The sequence below is a fragment of the Wyeomyia smithii genome, chromosome 3 (genome assembly GCF_029784165.1).
Source record: "Wyeomyia smithii strain HCP4-BCI-WySm-NY-G18 chromosome 3, ASM2978416v1, whole genome shotgun sequence".
Classification (NCBI taxonomy): Eukaryota; Metazoa; Arthropoda; class Insecta; order Diptera; family Culicidae; genus Wyeomyia; species Wyeomyia smithii.
This window is the reverse complement of record NC_073696.1, coordinates 189,307,781-189,326,624: the sequence shown is the minus strand read 5'-3', so window position 1 is coordinate 189,326,624 and position 18,844 is coordinate 189,307,781. Positions and strand designations below refer to the sequence as shown.

Below are 18,844 nucleotides of genomic sequence, written 5' to 3'. Positions count from 1 at the left end.
TATTGTGAAAGGATGCTTCACAATGTGCTTGAATTATACGGTCATGAACGCAAAATAGTTCATATGAGCATATCGTCGTTATCTCACCAGATTGGTACAACTGAAACTAAATTACACTGCACCCATTTCCTGTCATCGATGAGTAAATCAGCAAACACAATACGCAACTTTTCACACACTTGATGTTCAACAACGACTGTGATTGTTCTACATGCTCAGCTTGAACAAATTTCTGCTGGTGAATCGTTTGCAAGAAATCAATCAAAATAAGAGAAAAGTGAAACATCGACTGATAAGACTTGCTAATACAATATAATGGGAATATCACACAGAACTTTGGCAGTTAAGTGAAGATTCACTATGAGGACATTTATTGTACTGTCACTGTGGATAGGATCTGTGTTTTCGGCAGTCGCAGAGGACACTTGGTTTGCGAAAAAAATTCTGCCAAATGGGTTAGAAGTGTTTAAAGAAGCAAACAACTACACTGGAAGGATTGTTGGCGGTACAGAAGTTAACGTAGCGCAGTTCCCGTATCAACTATCTCTCCGTTCCAATGGAAATCACTTCTGTGGTGCCTCGGTAATTGCTTATTACTGGGCACTGTCAGCAGCCCATTGCACTTTTCCAGTTCCAGTGATATCGACAGTAAGTACTGGCAAACATGACGAAAAAATCTGTTGATTGAAACTTTGACTGTCACGTGATTTTAGATAACCCTACGTGGTGGTAGCGGCAGCCACCTTTCCGGGGGTGTTATCTTCCAGGCTGCTCAAATTGTGAATCATCCTAACTATAACGCAGACAGGCTCGACTTTGATGTCAGTGTCATACGAAGCTCTACCGCATTTATTGGTACAAACATCGCGCCGATAGCGCTGCTACCAGCTGGAACAGAGTTAGCTACTGGAACTTCAAGTATTGTGTCAGGATGGGGTTTAACCTTCCCTGGCGGAAATATTCCGACAAATTTAATGGCCGTTAACATACCGATTGTTTCGCAAGCTACATGTAGCATTCAATGGGGCGTGTCTAGTATCACCGGAAAGTAAGGCTTAAAATCATTCATTTTACTTTATTTTATTAATCGCTTAATTTGCAGCATGATTTGCGCTGGACAACAAGGTCGTGATTCATGCAACGGAGACAGCGGAGGTCCACTTGTTAGTGGAGAACGTCAAGTTGGAATCGTATCGTGGGGTGCTACCCAATGTGGAGGAGCATTACCTGGTGTGTACACCCGAATCGCGTCCGTTGGCATCCGGAATTTTGTTACCTCCATCGTTGGCATCTAGAATGAAGTCTCCTATGAATTGGATTGAAATCGCCAAAGCAATTACCATACCGACCATGCCTGCAACCAAACTGCAAATTATGTGTATACTCAAGATTTAGCGCCAACATGTGTGACAACAATTATTAAACTCATACAATCAAGTGATATTGAAAGTGATTTGCGTACAATTGCAATAAAAAACACTTTTCTCGAAAATTATAGTTGTAAAGCCATTTTCCACAAATTTATGAATGACCATTTGAACATTTCAAAAAATTTATGCGATGAAGAAAAATTCTATAGATATTTTTAATAGGATAAAGCTCAATTCTCGAAAATAATAGTGATGACGAAGCTAGAACAATCGATCGTTAATGTTTTATCTGAAACATGAGAGTAACACTGATCAAAAAATACCTGAACTCTTTTTCAGTTTTTAACTCTACTGCTTTTCTCTTTGCGCAGCTGTAAGCAGATACGCATTACAAATTTAACCTAAAATATTTTTCAGTGCCTAGGTAGGCTGCCCACCAACAGTCAATCTAAGCGTTGAAGAAAACTTTTAGTCAAAGTTAAAATATTTATCCGCTTATAGATGCGTAAAGTGATGAGTAATAGAATTCAAAAGTTGAGAAGAATTTAAAAAAAGTGTATTACTCCTCCAAAATGTATGGCAAATACCTGTTATCCAGTAGGTACCAATATATTTAGCTTCTTTCACGTTAAAGAGTGAACAAACACTTGAAGTCTTCTTACATAAAAACTATCCTGAAGCATGAAATATTCTAATATAATTATGGGTCCGGTTTCAAGATTGCATTTCCTCCTAATTTTTTGCGGACGCTTCTTTTCGTTCAAAATTGCCCTCATGAAACATTTTGATTTTTCGGCATGACGCTTGTCAGTATTCCCGAATAAATTTAATAAAAAAAATTTCAATGTCTAGGGTTTTCCAAGTTTTGGATTTCAATTTTAATTAATTCATTTAATAATGCTTGCTCATTGAATTTCCAATTGATTCAAAGATATATTTGAATTCATTTACACTAGTCATAATTTTAACTCATTTCGGATTCCTCTTGCTTTTCATGAAATGAATCAGGTATTGTTCATCATACGTAGTTCGAAAACATGAATAATATTTCGAATGTAGATTTTCATAGACATTACACAGTCGAGTGTATAAAAAATGTTCAACCAAACGCTGTTCATTCACTCGGTAAACAGAAACAGTATAAACAAAAATTATCGATAGTTTTCGCAGCATGGTCAACCGTACCGAATAATAATAAAATTTAACAGTGCGCTTAATAAAATCGACCAATCAGAGAGGGCTTTCACTTTGACAGAACTGTGAGTGATTTGTGGATTCTCCTGTCACGTCCTGTCCTAGTGTTATACTTCTTATTTGTTCTCTGTGATTACCCTTTTTTCAATAAGTAAATGTTGTTTCGCGTTTTGTTAAATTATAGTTGCTTTCTCATTTCTTGCGTTTGTTTTTGTTGCTTAAAAAATATTTATCCTTTTTTCCTTTTGCTTTCCATATACCTATTTTCTAATATTTGTTGGTCGGTTTTTTGTTTCCTCTAATTGTTGTGCTTATGACGGATTTGCCGCCTACTCGACTTGGGGACTGGCGGCACTGACTAAGAATTCATTGAAACTTTGTGGATATGTGGGTCTTACTTTATTAAGCAACTTTGCATACTTTTTCCGAAAATTTATCTAGACTAGCATTTAAAGGATCTGAAGCTTTTCTAAAAAACTGTTCCATGTTCATGGAACATTTTCAACGTGATGAGCATGAAAAAGTTTCTGTTATTGGGGTTGCAACTAAGTTCTCACTATTTGTCAGTAGATGACGCCAGCAGTGAGTGCTGATCGATTTTGACATATCTAAAACGTGCTGAGACATATGGTTAACAAACCGCCTTGACTCGTTGCTGATTTAATTTTAGTGTCATATACTTTTTGTTGTGTGAAAATATCTGATTTTGTGCCAAATAATCGTTATTTACGAGGAATGTTACGTTCCTCATTTTGTTGGGAGAAAACGCCACTGAAGCGCATCGAGAGTTATATAAAAGATTACGAAACAATATGCCGTGATTGGTTCCGTCGCCTCAATGACAGTAATTTCGATGTTGATGACAGTCCGCCGGAAGAAAGGACAGAGTTAAAGAGGTTGTGCATATGACACGACCGCAAGGTTAACGTAGAATTACGACACGCTGTCTTATATAAATGTATTTCTTGCAGTAGGTTAAGGAATGCACTCGGTTGGGGTTGATGATGATGATGATGGTCCCGCCACATACCCCTACAAAGGTTTGAGCTGGACGATTTATCTATAGATAATTAATGTGATCACATTTTAATCAGTTATACAAAACAAAAAAAACGAACTGATTTTACCTCCAGATATAAACTTCTTCAAAAACTGTATACTTGATTCATAGAGCACACAAAACTAGTACAGGGTTTTCATGACCTTCAGCCAGACCAACCACAACTATTTTATGATTTTCTCTAAGCATTCAAATTACAATTTTAATTTGCTAAAAGAAATCATTTATATCTGAAAACCGCGCGCGAGGCTCAAGCTTTTGTAGTCTCTTTCTATTATTTTCAAAGCTACAACAACAATAATGAAAAGAAAAAAAATCCATCATCATCACCGTGAACACAGTAGTTTTGTTGTTATAAATTTAGAAAAGTCCAATTTAATATAAACATATAAATAAAATTTTACAACACAGTCAGATCCGTTCGAATAAAACTTCGTCATTTACAAGCTTCAATAAAACAATCAATATATGAATAGAAACCAAAACAAATAGTTCTTCTAAAATAAATCCGTTTGTTAAAACTTCGTCATTTAAGATCCGTTTGTTCAAACTTCGTCAGGTAAACTCTACATCATTTTGAAAAACTTAGTATCGTTCTATACAATAGAAACTTTCACGTGTGAAATACATTGTCTCTTGAACTCCGCAAGTGTTGGTGCACGTTTAACATGTCTTGGCATCGAATTGAAAAAATTTATACCTTTATAAAACAATGAATTTTGTGAAGCTCTCGTTAGAAAGAAAGGTGTTCTTATTTCATTCGCGTTTCTAGTGTTATATCTATGAAAATCTCTTCCTCTTTCAATTCGATCACTCAAATATTGAGGTAGCAAACCATGATTTATTTTAAAAATGAACACCATAGACAAATAAACAATTCGCTGCTTCACAGATAGCCATTGCAAAGCGTCCAACATGAAAACAGAGAAAGTTAATCTATCACAATTTAAAATCAAACGCATTATTCTATTCTGCAAACGCTGTAACCTCAATAGTTGTGTGTTATTGGCTAAGTATAAAAAAGTAGGGCAAAAATCCAAATGTGGAGAGATGATTGACTTGTATAGCTGTATTTTACTACTAATCGTTAATTAGTTTTTCAGACGGCATAGAATTCCTTACTTTTTGGCAATTTTCTTGATGACATTGTCAATGTGAGCGTTGTACTTTAGATTGTCATCAATAATCACGCCAAGATATTTAATCTCCCGAACGCGACCAATTGCCTCATCATCAATCAAAACAGAGACATCATCATTTACAACGGTGCGCGAGAAAATCATAAATTTAGTTTTATCAATATTCAATTTCAATTGCTTATACTTCAACCATCTGCTTAGAGAACGTAAATCTTCGTTCAAGTGTGAAACGGCTTCTTCTACATTCTTAGCTGCAATGAATAATACGGTGTCATCGGCAAAAAGATTAATATCACAAAAACGTAAAACTCGTCGCATGTCATTTATATACATAATGAACAAAAGGGGCCCTAATACACTTCCCTGTGGAACTCCAAGATCATTCTCCACAGGACTAGAAACAGAATCATTAAAAACAGTCTGTTGAGTTCTGTCAGACAAGTAGCTTTCAAACCATCTGAATGCAGTACTCGAAATTCCAAAGCGCTTGATTGTGTTCAACAATAAGGGCCTAGAAATTGTCTCAAAAGCTCGTTTTAGATCCAAAAAAACAGCAAATATTGTGTCTCTATTTTCTAAGTTATCTTTCATTTTGCTAGTACTAAGTTTAACGCGGTTTCACATGAGTGGCCTTCCCGGTAGCCTGATTGTTCCAGAATTAGCAACGAGTTACTATTTAAATATTCTAGAAGCTGGCCTTTAACAACTAGTTCTAATATCTTTTCTAATGTGTGTAACATGTTGATGGGACGAAACTCTTCGGCTTTAATCGTTCCAGCAACCTTTTGAATCGGAACAACCAACGATTCTTTCCACACCAAAGGCACGTGCCCTGTTTGCAACGATTCATTAATGAGGTCCAGCAAAGTGTGACCAATGACATTGAAGCAATCTTGAATAACTCTAGCATTTACATTATCTACTCCAGCCGTTTTACCTAATGAAAAACAAATTTTTCTCAGTTCATCTAACGTGATTGGGTGAAAACCATCAAATGTACAACTACTGTTAATCGGCTGTTTTATTCCGTCGGGTTCCTCGACCAATTCAATGGATTGATTGATCAATGAAACACTATTGACTATATAATCATTAAATCTAGATGCAATAATTTGTTCTGAATGTTCTAATGTGCCTTCAAAAGTTATGGACCGCGGTTAACAATTACTAGGTTTCAACAAAGATTTCAAAATTTTCCATAACTCTTTGCTGTTATTCTGATGTTGAACAATCTTTCTCTGGATATATTCACAACGCTTCTTTTTAATCGCTTGTGGATATTTATTACGCGCGAACGTGTACTCAATCCAATGATTCTGATTGTTTGATCTACAAAACTTTTTGTACAGTTTATCTCTCTTGCGCTTTAGGCGCGAAAGATCCAAACTATACCAGCTGTTCGAGTTTTTCAGCGAAACAAATTTATGTTCAACTAATTGATTCGTACACGTCTTCAAAATGTTAGTAAGAACAGCTGCAGATTCATCTAAACTACCGGTCGCGATTGGAAAACCCAAGCTTCTCTCAACAAGGTTCGAAACAGCCTGTTTCGAATATTTTCTCCAGCATTTCAATTTTATTGAATCATTATTATTATTCAAGTTTTCTAGAACATTAATTACTAATGTCTCATGATCGGTTATTTTCATATCAGAATTCGTAACTGAACGAATCGAAACAAAATTGCAATAAACATGGTCAATCAAAGTTCTACTCCGCTGGGAAATACGCGTATATTCATCTACACTTTGCTTCAAATTGAAAGACTCAACTAAACGCTTCAAATGATTCGAATTTGCATCATCTCGCCAGTTAATATTTAAATCGCCCGTCACTATATTTATTTTACTCAAATCAAGAAATTCATCAAGCCAGTTTTCAATCAATCAAACAATATGATGGTCTTAAGCGGTAAATTTACGTAATAATTCTGTTTCAGCTCCCTTATTTTACCCCGATGCAAAGCGTTAATTGGCTTAAAGTTATTCTAAAGTAATGTTGAAAGTTGCTGATACACAGTTGTTGGTAGCCGGTGTCTGGATTCTGGGCATTATTTTTATTCCGGAAATAGCCATAAAAGGCTGTATGTGATAATTTTAGGCTGAGTTCCAGGAACCGGACCAACCAAGGATTTCAAAATTACGTCTGAGGTTGATTTTAGGTCTCTGGACATCATGTCGATTCCAAAAGTACTCATATCGAAATTAAATTGGGCAACTTCCGGGCAGTAGATCCTATTGCGAGCACTTAATTTAGGTACCACACCTACCCAAGCAGCACTTGCAACATGTTTTCAAATGAGACTACTCAATATTTGTTGTTTTAAATCTTTTTTAACGGTGCAAGAAACTTTTTCGGTTACTCTGAAGAAATATAAAAGAATTTAGCAACATTTTGTTATTTACGTGTATCATTCTCGTAACTGAAAACTAGAAATTGCTCAATAGTTTTCTGCAATCTATTTCCAACTGCATATTTCATGATGTTTTTAAATAACGATAATGTCACATGATGTTGCATATTGTTGTTTCACAAACGTTTTCTTCTAAGGAAAGCAAACTAGTAATGAAAATGTATAGCAACATCTTGTTGAACCATATATTTGCTAAAATTACCACACAGTAAACAGCCATCCCTAATATAAACGAACGATAAATGATTATTGTTGGAAATATGGTTTTGTTATTCCATATTCCGCATGATTACCACTGCAAATCCACTAAGCAAGGTTTTTTGAACTATCGTTTCCCAAACATTGTTTATAATTTGGCGAGTTTGAATCATAAAATTTCTTTTACAACACTTTATAAAAGGCGCGTGAATAATTACGAAGTAAAAACATTTTTTGCACGGTTAATTTTGAATGGTAGGTAGAATAACATACTTATCAGAAGCGTAAGTAGAGAAAAAGTTCGATATATTTGAGGTTTTTTATAATGTATGTATGTAGTTATATTAAACTTCGCGACACCATCACCGAAGAGTAATGACAGTAAAGGTAAACAAACATAACTTTATTTCTCCTCTCTTTTCTTCCTATACTGCAGCGGCTATCGATGCAGATGATGATTCACATAGCACTGTTAGTTGCATATAGGCTCCACCTCCTGCGCTTTTTCGGTTATTTACAAGTTGAATAAAAGTAATGGATGCGATTTATTACAATCTTTGAATGCTGCATTGAGAGTTGCATTTGCTTCATTGCAACAATGCGTGCTGCTTGGGTACTACATTGGCGACAGAAAGCAAAAAGGGGAGCCGGTTTCGTGCTCATAGAGAAACAGATGAAACGTGTCATTAGATGGAGGTCGGTCAGTGACCATATATGCGTGTTGAAAATTGAGGGCAAATTTTTCAATTAATTTTGATAAATGTGTACGCGATAAACCCGATAAAGAGAAGGAGGAGTTCTATGAGCTCCTGGAAAAGATGCTTAATGAGTGCCCGGGAAACGACATAAAGATCGTCATCGGGGATACAAATGAACGAGGATCAAGTCGGAGGTAACCTGAACGAACAGTGGAGGCATATTCACAGTACAATAAGCACCACAGCGGGAGAAGTGTTGGGTACATCTGCGACAGTCACATCCTATGAGTGGTTTGACGCTGAGTACCAGCGAGCGACGGATGAAATGAATCGCGCCAAAGTTCACATGTTAGCCACGGTTATGACTCGTCAGAGCGTAGACAGATACCGAGAAGCTAGAGCTGCTGAAAGAAGACTCCATCGCCGGAAGAACGACACCATTGGGAGCACTTGAGAGCGTTGGGAGTGCCAGCATCTTGCGGAGGAGGAAGGTTGCTTCTCCAGGCACGATGCGAGAAGCTTTTACTAGAAGATTAATGGAATAAGGAAACAAAACGTGTCAGCCCCCGTCATGTGCAACGATAGAGAACACTTTAATGTGCTGTTGAATGGATAAGAAAACAGCGTAGTCGAAAAGAGTAGGATGGTGAATGAGAATGATGGCAAAGCTGTGGACCCACCATCTACGGATGAGGTGAAGGAAGCAGTGAAAGAGCTGAAGAACTGCAAGGCAGCTGATAAGGACGGCATTTCAACCGAACTTTTCAAATTCGGAAATGAACAGCTGTATCGTGCTTTACACCGGATCATGCTCAGATTGTGGATGAAGAATTGCCCTTGGACTGGTTGGAGGGTCTCATATGTCCGATCTACAATTAAGGCCTTCGCCTGGACTATTATCGGGGCATAACCCTTCTCAACACTATTTACCAAATTCTCTCCCGTATTCTGTTCCATAGACTGGGGCCGTTGCAGGAGGCCTTTGTTAGCGAATAATAATGTGATTTTCAAGGGGGACGCTCCTCTACGGACCAAATGTTCACCCCGCGACAGATCCTCGAAAAATTTCGAGAATCAACTTGCAGACTCACCATCTGTTCATAGAATTTAGGGCAGAGTACGATACAGTTAGGAGAAATGAGTTATGATGAATTATGCTCGAAAACGGTTTCCCAACAAAACTAATTAGGTTGATACGTGCCACCCTTGAAGGCTCTACATCATGCGTCAGGATAGCCGGTGAGATATCGGACTCCTTCGTGACGTTAGATGGTTTAAAGCAGGGAGACGGGCTGTCAAACTTTTTGTTCAGCATCGCATTGGAAGGTGCTATACGGAGAGCTGGCGTGCAAAGAAGCGACACCATCATTACCATCAATTACCAGCCACCATGTATTTCGTTTTGGCAGAGTTAATGATGAGCCGCTGAGAGGTCCGAAGGCCTCTTCTACTGCTCTACAGTTGATACCAATGATGTGGATATCGTCCACAAAATTCAGAAGCATGTGAGACGCTTCTGGATTTTGTGGACGATATCCACATCATTGGTATCAACTGTAGAGCAGTAGAAGAGGCCTTCGGACCTCTCAGCGGCTCATCATTAACTCTGCCAAAACGAAATACATGGTGGCTGGTAAGGAGCTTGAGTGAAAGTGGAAAAAAGCATCAGCATAAACGTTATTTTTTTACAATCCTTTCAGAGTTCTCCCTTCCCGCTTTTTGCATGGAAGTGAACTGTCAAAATACCTCATTATATTTCATGCGATGGAAGCAAGACAACAAAATCAGTTTATCAGTTAACGAAGATTGTCAAGGCATCGGTCAGTGTGAGTGAAAAAGTGTTTCGGTGAGGTTCATTTTGGTTGAGTGGACTGTTTGTTTTTCTTTTTCGCTTTGAAGTGAAGATCATTTGGTTGGATTTGTCGTCAAATTTTATTCCGTAACCGTGAACGATGCGCGCGATCTATTTCATTTGAGTATAACAGCACGTTACTAGGACGAAAATCTAGTGTATCTGAAAGAGTACTGCGATCATTGGAAGTGAAAATTGAAAATAATTGGCTGTAATTTTCGAAGCGTTTTGCTGGGGAAAATGACTTTTATCAGCACTGACCAGGTGTACAAATCGGTGGATATAGTCAAGCGGATAAAACACGGCTCGTTGCAGTGGACTGGGAATGTAGCTATAATGCCGGAAGAACGTGAAGACTATATTTAGCAGAAATCCCGATAGAGGCCGTTGACTTCGAGGTAGACCTCGCACTTGTTAGATGTGTGCTGTCGACGAGAATGCCCGCGAAATAGGTGTTAGGGGTGATTGGAGGAGAGCAGCCCAAGACATGGTGACGTATTCTGGATTCGGCATTGGATCGATAATCGGTCTGTCGCCCCCCCTCCTCCTTGTCACAAACTGTCACAACTTCCTCGACTCCCCCCCTTAATTACGTCACGTTATTATACTCCCCATCCTCTCATCTTTGGTAACAATTGATTGAAAATTGAAGAATTTGTTTAAAACGCATTTTTCCTAGATAAGAACGATTTTACTAAAACTAAAAGGAAAAGAAGATCATAGAAGATAACTAACACGGTAAAACGGAATCAACGAACATCATGCTTTTTTAACGAAAACAAAATTGTCATTTATTTTATCTTAAGCAAAAAAGGGATCGAGAACTATGAATGAATGATGTAAATATCATAAATAGTTCTGAGTTGAACTCCGTGGTTAGATATATGAGTTTTTTATTTATTTATTTTTAGTTTAAATGTGTTGTAACACTCAAGCTAACTCCCCCTCCCCCATATTTCACAAAATATCACAATAATAGAAACTCCCTCCCTCCTCTAAACGCGCGACATCATTAATGGATGGTCCTTGAAAGTAAAATAAGTAGGCCCAGCCATTTCCAAGCGATTGCTTGATTTGGGAATAACTAAAAAAAGGAACTCTTGATTTGAAGCCAAGGAACGTTGAGCAACATTTTTCTGTCTGTGAACAACTGGTCCCGCAGTAGAGAAGGAATTGTTCTTTTCATCGCATCGTGACGGGTAATATAAAATGGATTTATTACGGCAGCTCGAAGAGAGGAGCATGCCCGGTCATGTTTCTACATCTTCGGCTCGGTCGTATATACACGCTGCGATGGTTATGTTGTGTATTTGGTGGGACCTAGCCGGTGTTATTTATTATGAACTGTTGAAACTGAACCATCACTGGGAAACGCTATATATTTCAATTGATGCGAACTAACCGAGCACTGCGCGAAAAACGGTCATACTGCAAGCAGAGGCACAAAAAAGTGATTCTACTGCATGACAACGCTCGGCCTCATACTGTCAAAACCGTCAAAATTTACATAGAAACACTCCAATGCACCGTCTGACTTCACTTACCATCGTTAATCTGATAAATTGCTTGATTGCGGTTTTTGGGAGCGTTGGTAGCGACAGTACCTGCCTACTTTGAATAGACGGTCGAAGTGGTTTGTAGACCAGAGAAACATGGCGATAGGGGTTTTTGGTGTTTGTTGATGATACATGGGAGCATGCTTGTTTTCGCTCTTTTGCTCTTTGAATGCTCATTAGGCTGTATTTTGTCAAGGAGGCAGAATTCGAACAAGTCATATATAAAGCACTTGTAGAGATACTCGATCTCTATAATTTGTCCAAACATTGTATTGTTGAAATTGCCATAGGTACAGCGTAATAGTCAGACTAAACTTGTAAAACCGGAAGAGATGCTCTTTTGGTACCTACGAAAATAAAACAACTCTGGCTATGGAACTATAGCAATTTCAACATTTCAATGTTCAGACAAATTATGAAGGTAGAGTGTCTCAACAAGTGCTTCATTTATGACTTGTTCGAATTCTGCCTTCTTGGGAAAATATAGCCTAATGATAATGAGCATTCAAAGAGCAAAAAACGAAAACAAGTATGCCTGGAAGCGAGAAATAGTAACGAAAGTTATGGCTGGCAAACCTCAGTTGCGAAGGAGTCTAATTGGATACACGGCATGATAACTAATAGATGATAATAACAATATGCAGTTTGCGTACAGTGGAGCTCGTTGATGTGTCGTCGAATTTGCTTTCCATCGTGAATAGTTGATTTCGTTGTCTGTGACGAAATTGTAAAATATAGTGAGTTTGATTGAAAAATAATTGGTTATATGTAAATAGATATGTATAGACTAGTTCAACGTTCCCGGCAATGCTCGGGATTAAAAGTTTCAAAATTAAAAATATTTTTTATATTTCATTGCCGTATTAGCACAACTCTTACTTTACTTTACTTTACTTTACTTTTAAGGCGACAGACCGATTATCGATCCAGTGCCGAATCCAGAATACGTCGCAATGTCCCTCGGTCTTGGGCTGCTATCCTCCAATCGCCTCTAACACCTATTTCGCGTGCATCCTCTCGACAGCACACATCCAACGAGTGCGGGGTCTACCTCGAAGTCGACGACCTCTATCGGGACTTCTGCTAACTATAGCCTTCGCTTGACGCTCATCCGGCATTCTCGCTACATGCCCAGCCCACTGAAGCCTGCCGTGTTCGACAGCCCGTCGCCCTGCTTCAAAGCATCTAACGTCACGAACGAGTCCGATATCTCACCGGCTATCCTGACGCTTGATGTAGAACCTTCAAGGGTGGCACGAATCAGCTAAACAGCTTTGTTGGAAAGCCATATTCAATCATAATCTGCCATAACTTATTTCTCTTGACTGAATCGTACGCTGCCCTGAAGTCTATGAACAGATGGTGCGTCTGCAAGTTGTATTCTCGAAATTTATCGAGGATTTGTCGCAAGGTAAACATTTGATCCGTCGTGGAGGGCCCCCTCGAAAACCGCATTGGTACTCGCCAATAAAGGTCTCCTGCAACGGCCTCAGTCTGTGGAACAGAATGCGGGAGAGAATTTTGTACACGGTATTGAGAAGAGTTATGCCCCGATAATTGCTACAGTCCAGGCGATGGCCTTTTTTGTAGACCGGGCATATGAGACCCTCCAACCAGTCCGAGGGCAATTCTTCATCAGACCACACTCTGAGCATGATCCGATGGATTTCACGATACAGCTGTTCGCTCCCGACTTTGAAGAGTTCGGCGGGAATGCCGTCCTTCCCAGCTGCCTTGCAGTTTCTCAGCTCTTACACTGCTTTCTTCGCCTCGTCCATGGATGGTGAATCCACAGCTTGACCATCATTCTCAATAGTCATCCTGCTCCTTTCGACTCCACTGTTTCCCTCTTCGTTCAACAGCACACTGAAGTGTTTCTTCCAACGCCTGGCCACCTCTGTTTTATCGGTTATCAGGTTCCCCTCCCTATCGTTGCACATGACAGGGGCTGACACGTTTCGATTCCTGATTCCGTTGACCTTCTTGTAGAAGCTCCTCGCATCGTGCCTGGAGAAGCAACCTTCCGCCTCCGCAAGAATACGCTCCCAAAGCTGTCGTTTCTTCCGGCGATGGAGTCTCTTTTCAGCGGCTCTTGCATCTCGATATCTACCCATGCTCTGACGAGTCACAGCCGTGGCCAACATGTGACCCCTGGCGCGGTTCTTCTCTTACGTCACTCGCTGGCACTCAGCGTCAAACCACTCATTGGGCGCAGCTGTCGCAGTTGTACCTAACACTTCTCGCGCTGTAGTGCTGATCGAACTGTGGATGTGCCTCTACTGTTCATTCAGGTTCCCTTCAAATCTTTCCTCAATCCGTTTATCAACTTTCTGCGAGTACTCAGCAGCCACTCCTTCAGTTGATAGCCGCTGGATGTTCAACTGCATCCTCCTCGTTGGCTTGGATTTCAGCACGTTGGACAGCCGGGCGTGGATTTTGCCTACTGCGAGATAGTGATCCGAGTCAACGTTCGGTCCTCTGAACGACCTCACGTCTGTAACGTCTGAAAAGTGCCGTCCATCAATCAGAACGTGGTCAATTTGAGAGCAAAGCTCTCCATTCGGGTGCATCCAGGTGTGCTTACGTATGTTCCGGCGTGCAAAATAAGTGCTACATATAGCCATCCCCCTAGCTGCAGCGAAATTAACAAGCCTCAGGCCATTGTCATTCGTAGTAGAGTAGAAGCTTTCCCTACCAGTTACGGGGCGGAAGAAGTCTTCCTGCCCGACCTGTGCATTTGCAACTCCGATGACAATCTTTATATCGTGTCCCTGGCACTCATTGTATGTCTTTTCCAGGAGCTCATAGAACTCCTCCTTTTCGTCATCGGACTGCTCGTTGGTCGGTGCGTACACATTTATTAGGCTGTAGTTGAAGAATTTGCCCTTAATTCTCAACACGCATATACGGTCACTGATCGGCCTCCATCTAATGACACGCTTCATCTGTTTTCCAATTAGCACGAAACCGACTCCTCTTTTTGCTTTCACGCCGCCGCTATAGTAGATGTGGTACTTAAATGAAGTGTCCGCAATAGGATCTACTGCTCGGAATTCGCGTTCTCCCGATTTCGGCCACCGCACCTCTTGGATAGCTGCAACCTCCACATTCACCTTCCGCAGCTCTCTAGCCAGGATACTTGCGCGTGCCGGTTCGAGTAGAGTCCTTACATTCCAAGTACCAAGTTTCCAATAATCGTTGTCCTTTTTCGTTCGCCTAGGTCCATGCCGATTATTCCGTTCCGTATTTATATCTGGATTGTTCGTAGTATTTAATATTCAATATGCTGCCTTACTAGGGCTGCGAAACCTAGTCTCGCGACTGGGCTGCCGTCTTTGATATAGCTGGCGAGACACCGCGTTTCATGATTTAGCCGCCCGCTCCGGATCAGACGCTGTTGTACGCCGCCCCTAACATGGGGAAGCAGCCGCGTACGTTCCCCCTTCCCAGTCAGCATACGACCAAAGTTTCCACCGGGGTTGGTTACCCGATCTCCGCTAAGGTTACTCGTATCCCGGTTGGCACCACGTGGAGGTTGGGATAGGAGTTGCTGGACAGAGGTAGATGACCACAATAGGATCTCAAGTGACACGTGTCCAACCATTCGCCAACTCACAACTCAACTCACTTCAGAAATATTACGTAAGATTCCACCTCTTATACTTTTATCATCATTTAAAATACAACGTAAATATTCTGAGAACGCACGGAGCAAAAATTCTCATATTGAAATATATTTTGCGATTTTGGGCTGTTTTTACCGAAACTAGAAGTCGCCATTATGGATTTCAAAATAAAATCTGGAGTTCCACTTTCGAAAGTATTGGAATTAGTGCTACTACCACTAAAACTACTTAGGCTATATTCCTGAAACCAGAATCGCCATCTTGAAATTCTCAATCGCTCCCGGGAATGATTTCTGGCTTCTGGGCATCATCCGGTTTCTGAAAATACGACTAAGATTGGATGGTATTTGACCACCTTGAACTGTTCACCAGAAACCGGAGTTGGTTGTCGGTCCCTGAAAATCATCCCGACTTCGTAGATAACCAAATTTGAGTGAAAGTAAAAAGTAATCTGAACCTTATAAAATGTGATACCATTCACATCTCATGTTTCAATTTTTAGTAGGTAATCAGATACCTAAACATCAACGAACATTTTATTGAAAAAAAAGAGACAAATTGAGCATAAAATGTCAATTATGCATGTTAAACATAGTTGTCATCGCTTTGAATTTTTGGTTTTAGGTGAATTAAACATTGTTTTGTGAATGATATCACCATTTTTAGTATTCCAAACGTAAAATTTTCTGCAAATATATTCCTTTGATATTTACGATCATTTTCATATAAACAAAATCTACATGTTATCGCATTTTTTTTATTTAGAACGATTTAAAATGACTGTGATTACTGTACATACTTATCTCAGAAACGGTAGAAATAATATCAATAAGATCACTGCTTTGCGGAATTTCACTTTTATATAGTAGATATATGTTCCTCACCCGCAACGAAGTCACATAGTTTGTAAAAGCGCCAGATTATATTTTGTAGGAGAGTGGTTAAATACAGATTCAATTTAATAAATATTAGTTCGAGTATTGGGTAAGCCTCTACTGTGTGGATTTTTTCACCGAATCATAGGATCGAAATAACACTAATATAATGAAAGTTGAAAAAAAAGGCAAAATTCTCAATGAAATTTTCTCATTGTTTGCCGATTGCAAACGAATGAGTTGTGGTAACGAAACAGACTCTTATATTTTGTTTGCTTTACGTTAAACGTTTCGTCTACGCCCAGCGCGAATTTTATTGTAGATTATATACATGAAAGTCGCAGACAGTTGGGTTGACGTTGTAATTAAATTATTACATATTTTGGCAGACGCTGCTTGTATATTCTACACAGTAATGCAATTCGAGATAACCAGCAAAAGGTTTACTTTAGATAGTCACTTCCTGAGAAAAGTACGAATTGGACTTCTTAACGACGTTCCGTTCATTTCTTTGAAATATGTCAGTGAATATGGAGACGAAAATATTTTCAATGAGAGCCTTTTTCATCTATATTTCGGTTATATGTTTTCTGCAAGTAACCTGCAATGGAAATACAATGGGTAAGTATTGGTTTTTAATATAGTTTGACAATTACTTGAATATGCTTATCGTTCCCAACAGACAGTATTATTGAAATGAATTACCATCGCCGGCAGCCAGCAATCTTTAAACTACTACGAAAATACAGCCTTTGGCCTCCGTCGACGGCATTGGGACCTCTTGAGCAGTACGACCCTGGGGCCAACATAAGCCCATTCATTGTAGGTGGAGACTCAACAACTATTACGTCGTACCCATTTCAACTGTCTTTAAGGAATGGTGGAGTTCACATCTGTGGTGCTACTATTCTTTCTGAAAAGTGGGCTTTGTCTGCTGCTCATTGCCTTGATGACGGAAGTTCACCGGCTTGGGTATGTTTGGAAAACCATGGGGGTGATTCAATTAATTGGTTTCCTTTTTTATCTAGATAACTTTTCGCGGTGGAAGTCCACACAAACTATCCGGTGGCTATCTCTTCCATGCAGTTCAGATTATTCTTCATGAGAACTTCGATTCGAAAACATTCCTTTGTGATGTTGCAGTAATAAAGATAGCGGAAAACTTTTTGGTGGATTTTCTGCAGCCAGTCCAGTTAGTGGATAACACTATTCAAGTTAGTTGTCCGAGTGTTCTTGCCACCGTAATCGGTTGGGGTACAGCGGCTAACGGATATGCACCGGTGATTCTACAGGAGCTGCAGGTTTTAATCCAATCGGTAGACGCTTGTTCTAAAATATGGATAGAGCAAATAACAGAAACGTAAGATTGTGACAACTTCAGTAAAACGATTATATTTTCTAAATGAAAATAAAATTCCAATCTAGAATGTTGTGCGCCGGAGGAGTCCTCGGGGAGGATACATGTAACGGGGACAGTGGTGGCCCCCTTATGTGTGATAACTATCAGATAGGAATAGTATCTTGGGGATCAACGAAGTGTGCCGTCGAAATGCCAGCAGTATTTACGGATGTTTCTAGTCCAGAAATTCGGGAATTTATTCGTAATAACACCGGCGTGTAAGACTATAGACGAAAACGAAACAAAAATTACCTAAGTTGCAAAAATGATTTAATAAAGTAATTAATCATACCTATTTTAAAAAATAGCCAAAAAAATAAATAAAAGTAAAATTGAAAAAAGTCATCGCAGAATCGAAAATGAAGCCAATCATTTTTCAACTACACGGAATTCAAAAGCAGTAATTTTCTGCTACGAATGCAACTAATGGAAATTTTCGTAGAATCGTAACTCCACTACATTTATCCCCGAAATCTCCAACAATGTAACTGTCAAACATTCTCAACACGAAGCAATAAAAGCACAAAAACCTTTAGACACATCAAAAAAGTTGGACCTGACGGTGTTACTAGTGTTCTCTCGAAGAATCTTTCTGCAGAAATTACACTTTACCTAAAACGCCTTTTCTGTTGAAAAGTCTCTGAGAAATAGGAAACTATGCGAATAGGAATTCTATTTTTTTGATGGCTATTTCAAAATCAGGTGCGAAATCTACCTTGTAACTGCCACCATCTCGTGCATTCTGAAACTTTTTAAATCACTTATATATGACAAAATGTTTCAATAGGTCTAGAATCATATCACAGATTCATCAAAGTTAGATCAACAACTAGTCATGAAAGCATGAAATAAACCCCAGTGTGGTCCAAAACATAATTCCCAGCAACATCTATCCCTACCTCCACGTGGTATGGACTGGGATACGGGCAACCAAGGAAGGATCGGTGAACCGGTGGAAACGGGAAGCGGGAGCTGTTCTCCTAGGAGGGCAGCTTGCCTAAGCGTCTGTTCTTCATGTTAGGGGCGGCATGAACAGCATCTGATCCGGAGCGGACGGCTGAATTATGAAATGCGGTGTCTTGCCAGCAACACTCAAGACGATAGCCCCGTCGCGGGACTAGGCATCCGCAGCCCTAGTAAGGCAGCATGCCAAAAACTAAAATACTACGAACAATGAAGAATTGAATACGAACCGGAACAATCGGAAACGCCCCAAGCGACGAAATGAGGACGAAACTCGATACATGGAACTGTAGATCGCTGAGCGCCCCGGATGGCGACCGGATTCTGCTGGATCAGCTAGAACTTCGCCACTTCAACATCGTTGCGCTCTAGGAGCTCTGCCGGAAAGAAGAGAAAGTACGAAGGATTTGTGGCCGCAGGGTACAGTACTACCAGGGCGGCCGCACAACCAATGTGCTGATGTGATCAGCGACATGTTGTGTTTGTTGAGAATAAAAGGCC

The 18,844-nt window shown here is 39.8% G+C and overlaps 1 protein-coding gene across 1 annotated transcript; it reads left to right on the top strand.

The window, feature by feature from the left end:
* Nucleotides 1-18,018, top strand: LOC129728932 (transmembrane protease serine 9-like). Its single transcript, XM_055687409.1, has 7 exons — nt 1-648; nt 714-1,048; nt 1,103-1,287; nt 16,507-16,602; nt 16,664-16,953; nt 17,010-17,341; nt 17,407-18,018. The coding sequence occupies exons 1-7, from the start codon at nt 361-363 to the stop codon at nt 17,600-17,602; spliced, it is 1,722 nt and encodes a 573-aa protein (XP_055543384.1). The 5' UTR covers nt 1-360; the 3' UTR covers nt 17,603-18,018.
* Nucleotides 18,019-18,844: the final 826 nt, after the last annotated feature.

What these genes read in the sequence shown, in the direction of transcription:
- LOC129728932 (XM_055687409.1), top strand. Translation starts at nt 361, where the DNA reads ATGAGGACATTTATTGTACTGTCACTGTGGATAGGATCTGTGTTTTCG. An exon ending in GTGTCTAGTATCACCGGAAA is followed by an intron (nt 1,049 to 1,102) that starts GTAAGGCTTAAA and finishes CTTAATTTGCAG; the next exon opens with CATGATTTGCGCTGGACAAC. An exon ending in ACGGAAGTTCACCGGCTTGG is followed by an intron (nt 16,954 to 17,009) that starts GTATGTTTGGAA and finishes TTTTTTATCTAG; the next exon opens with ATAACTTTTCGCGGTGGAAG.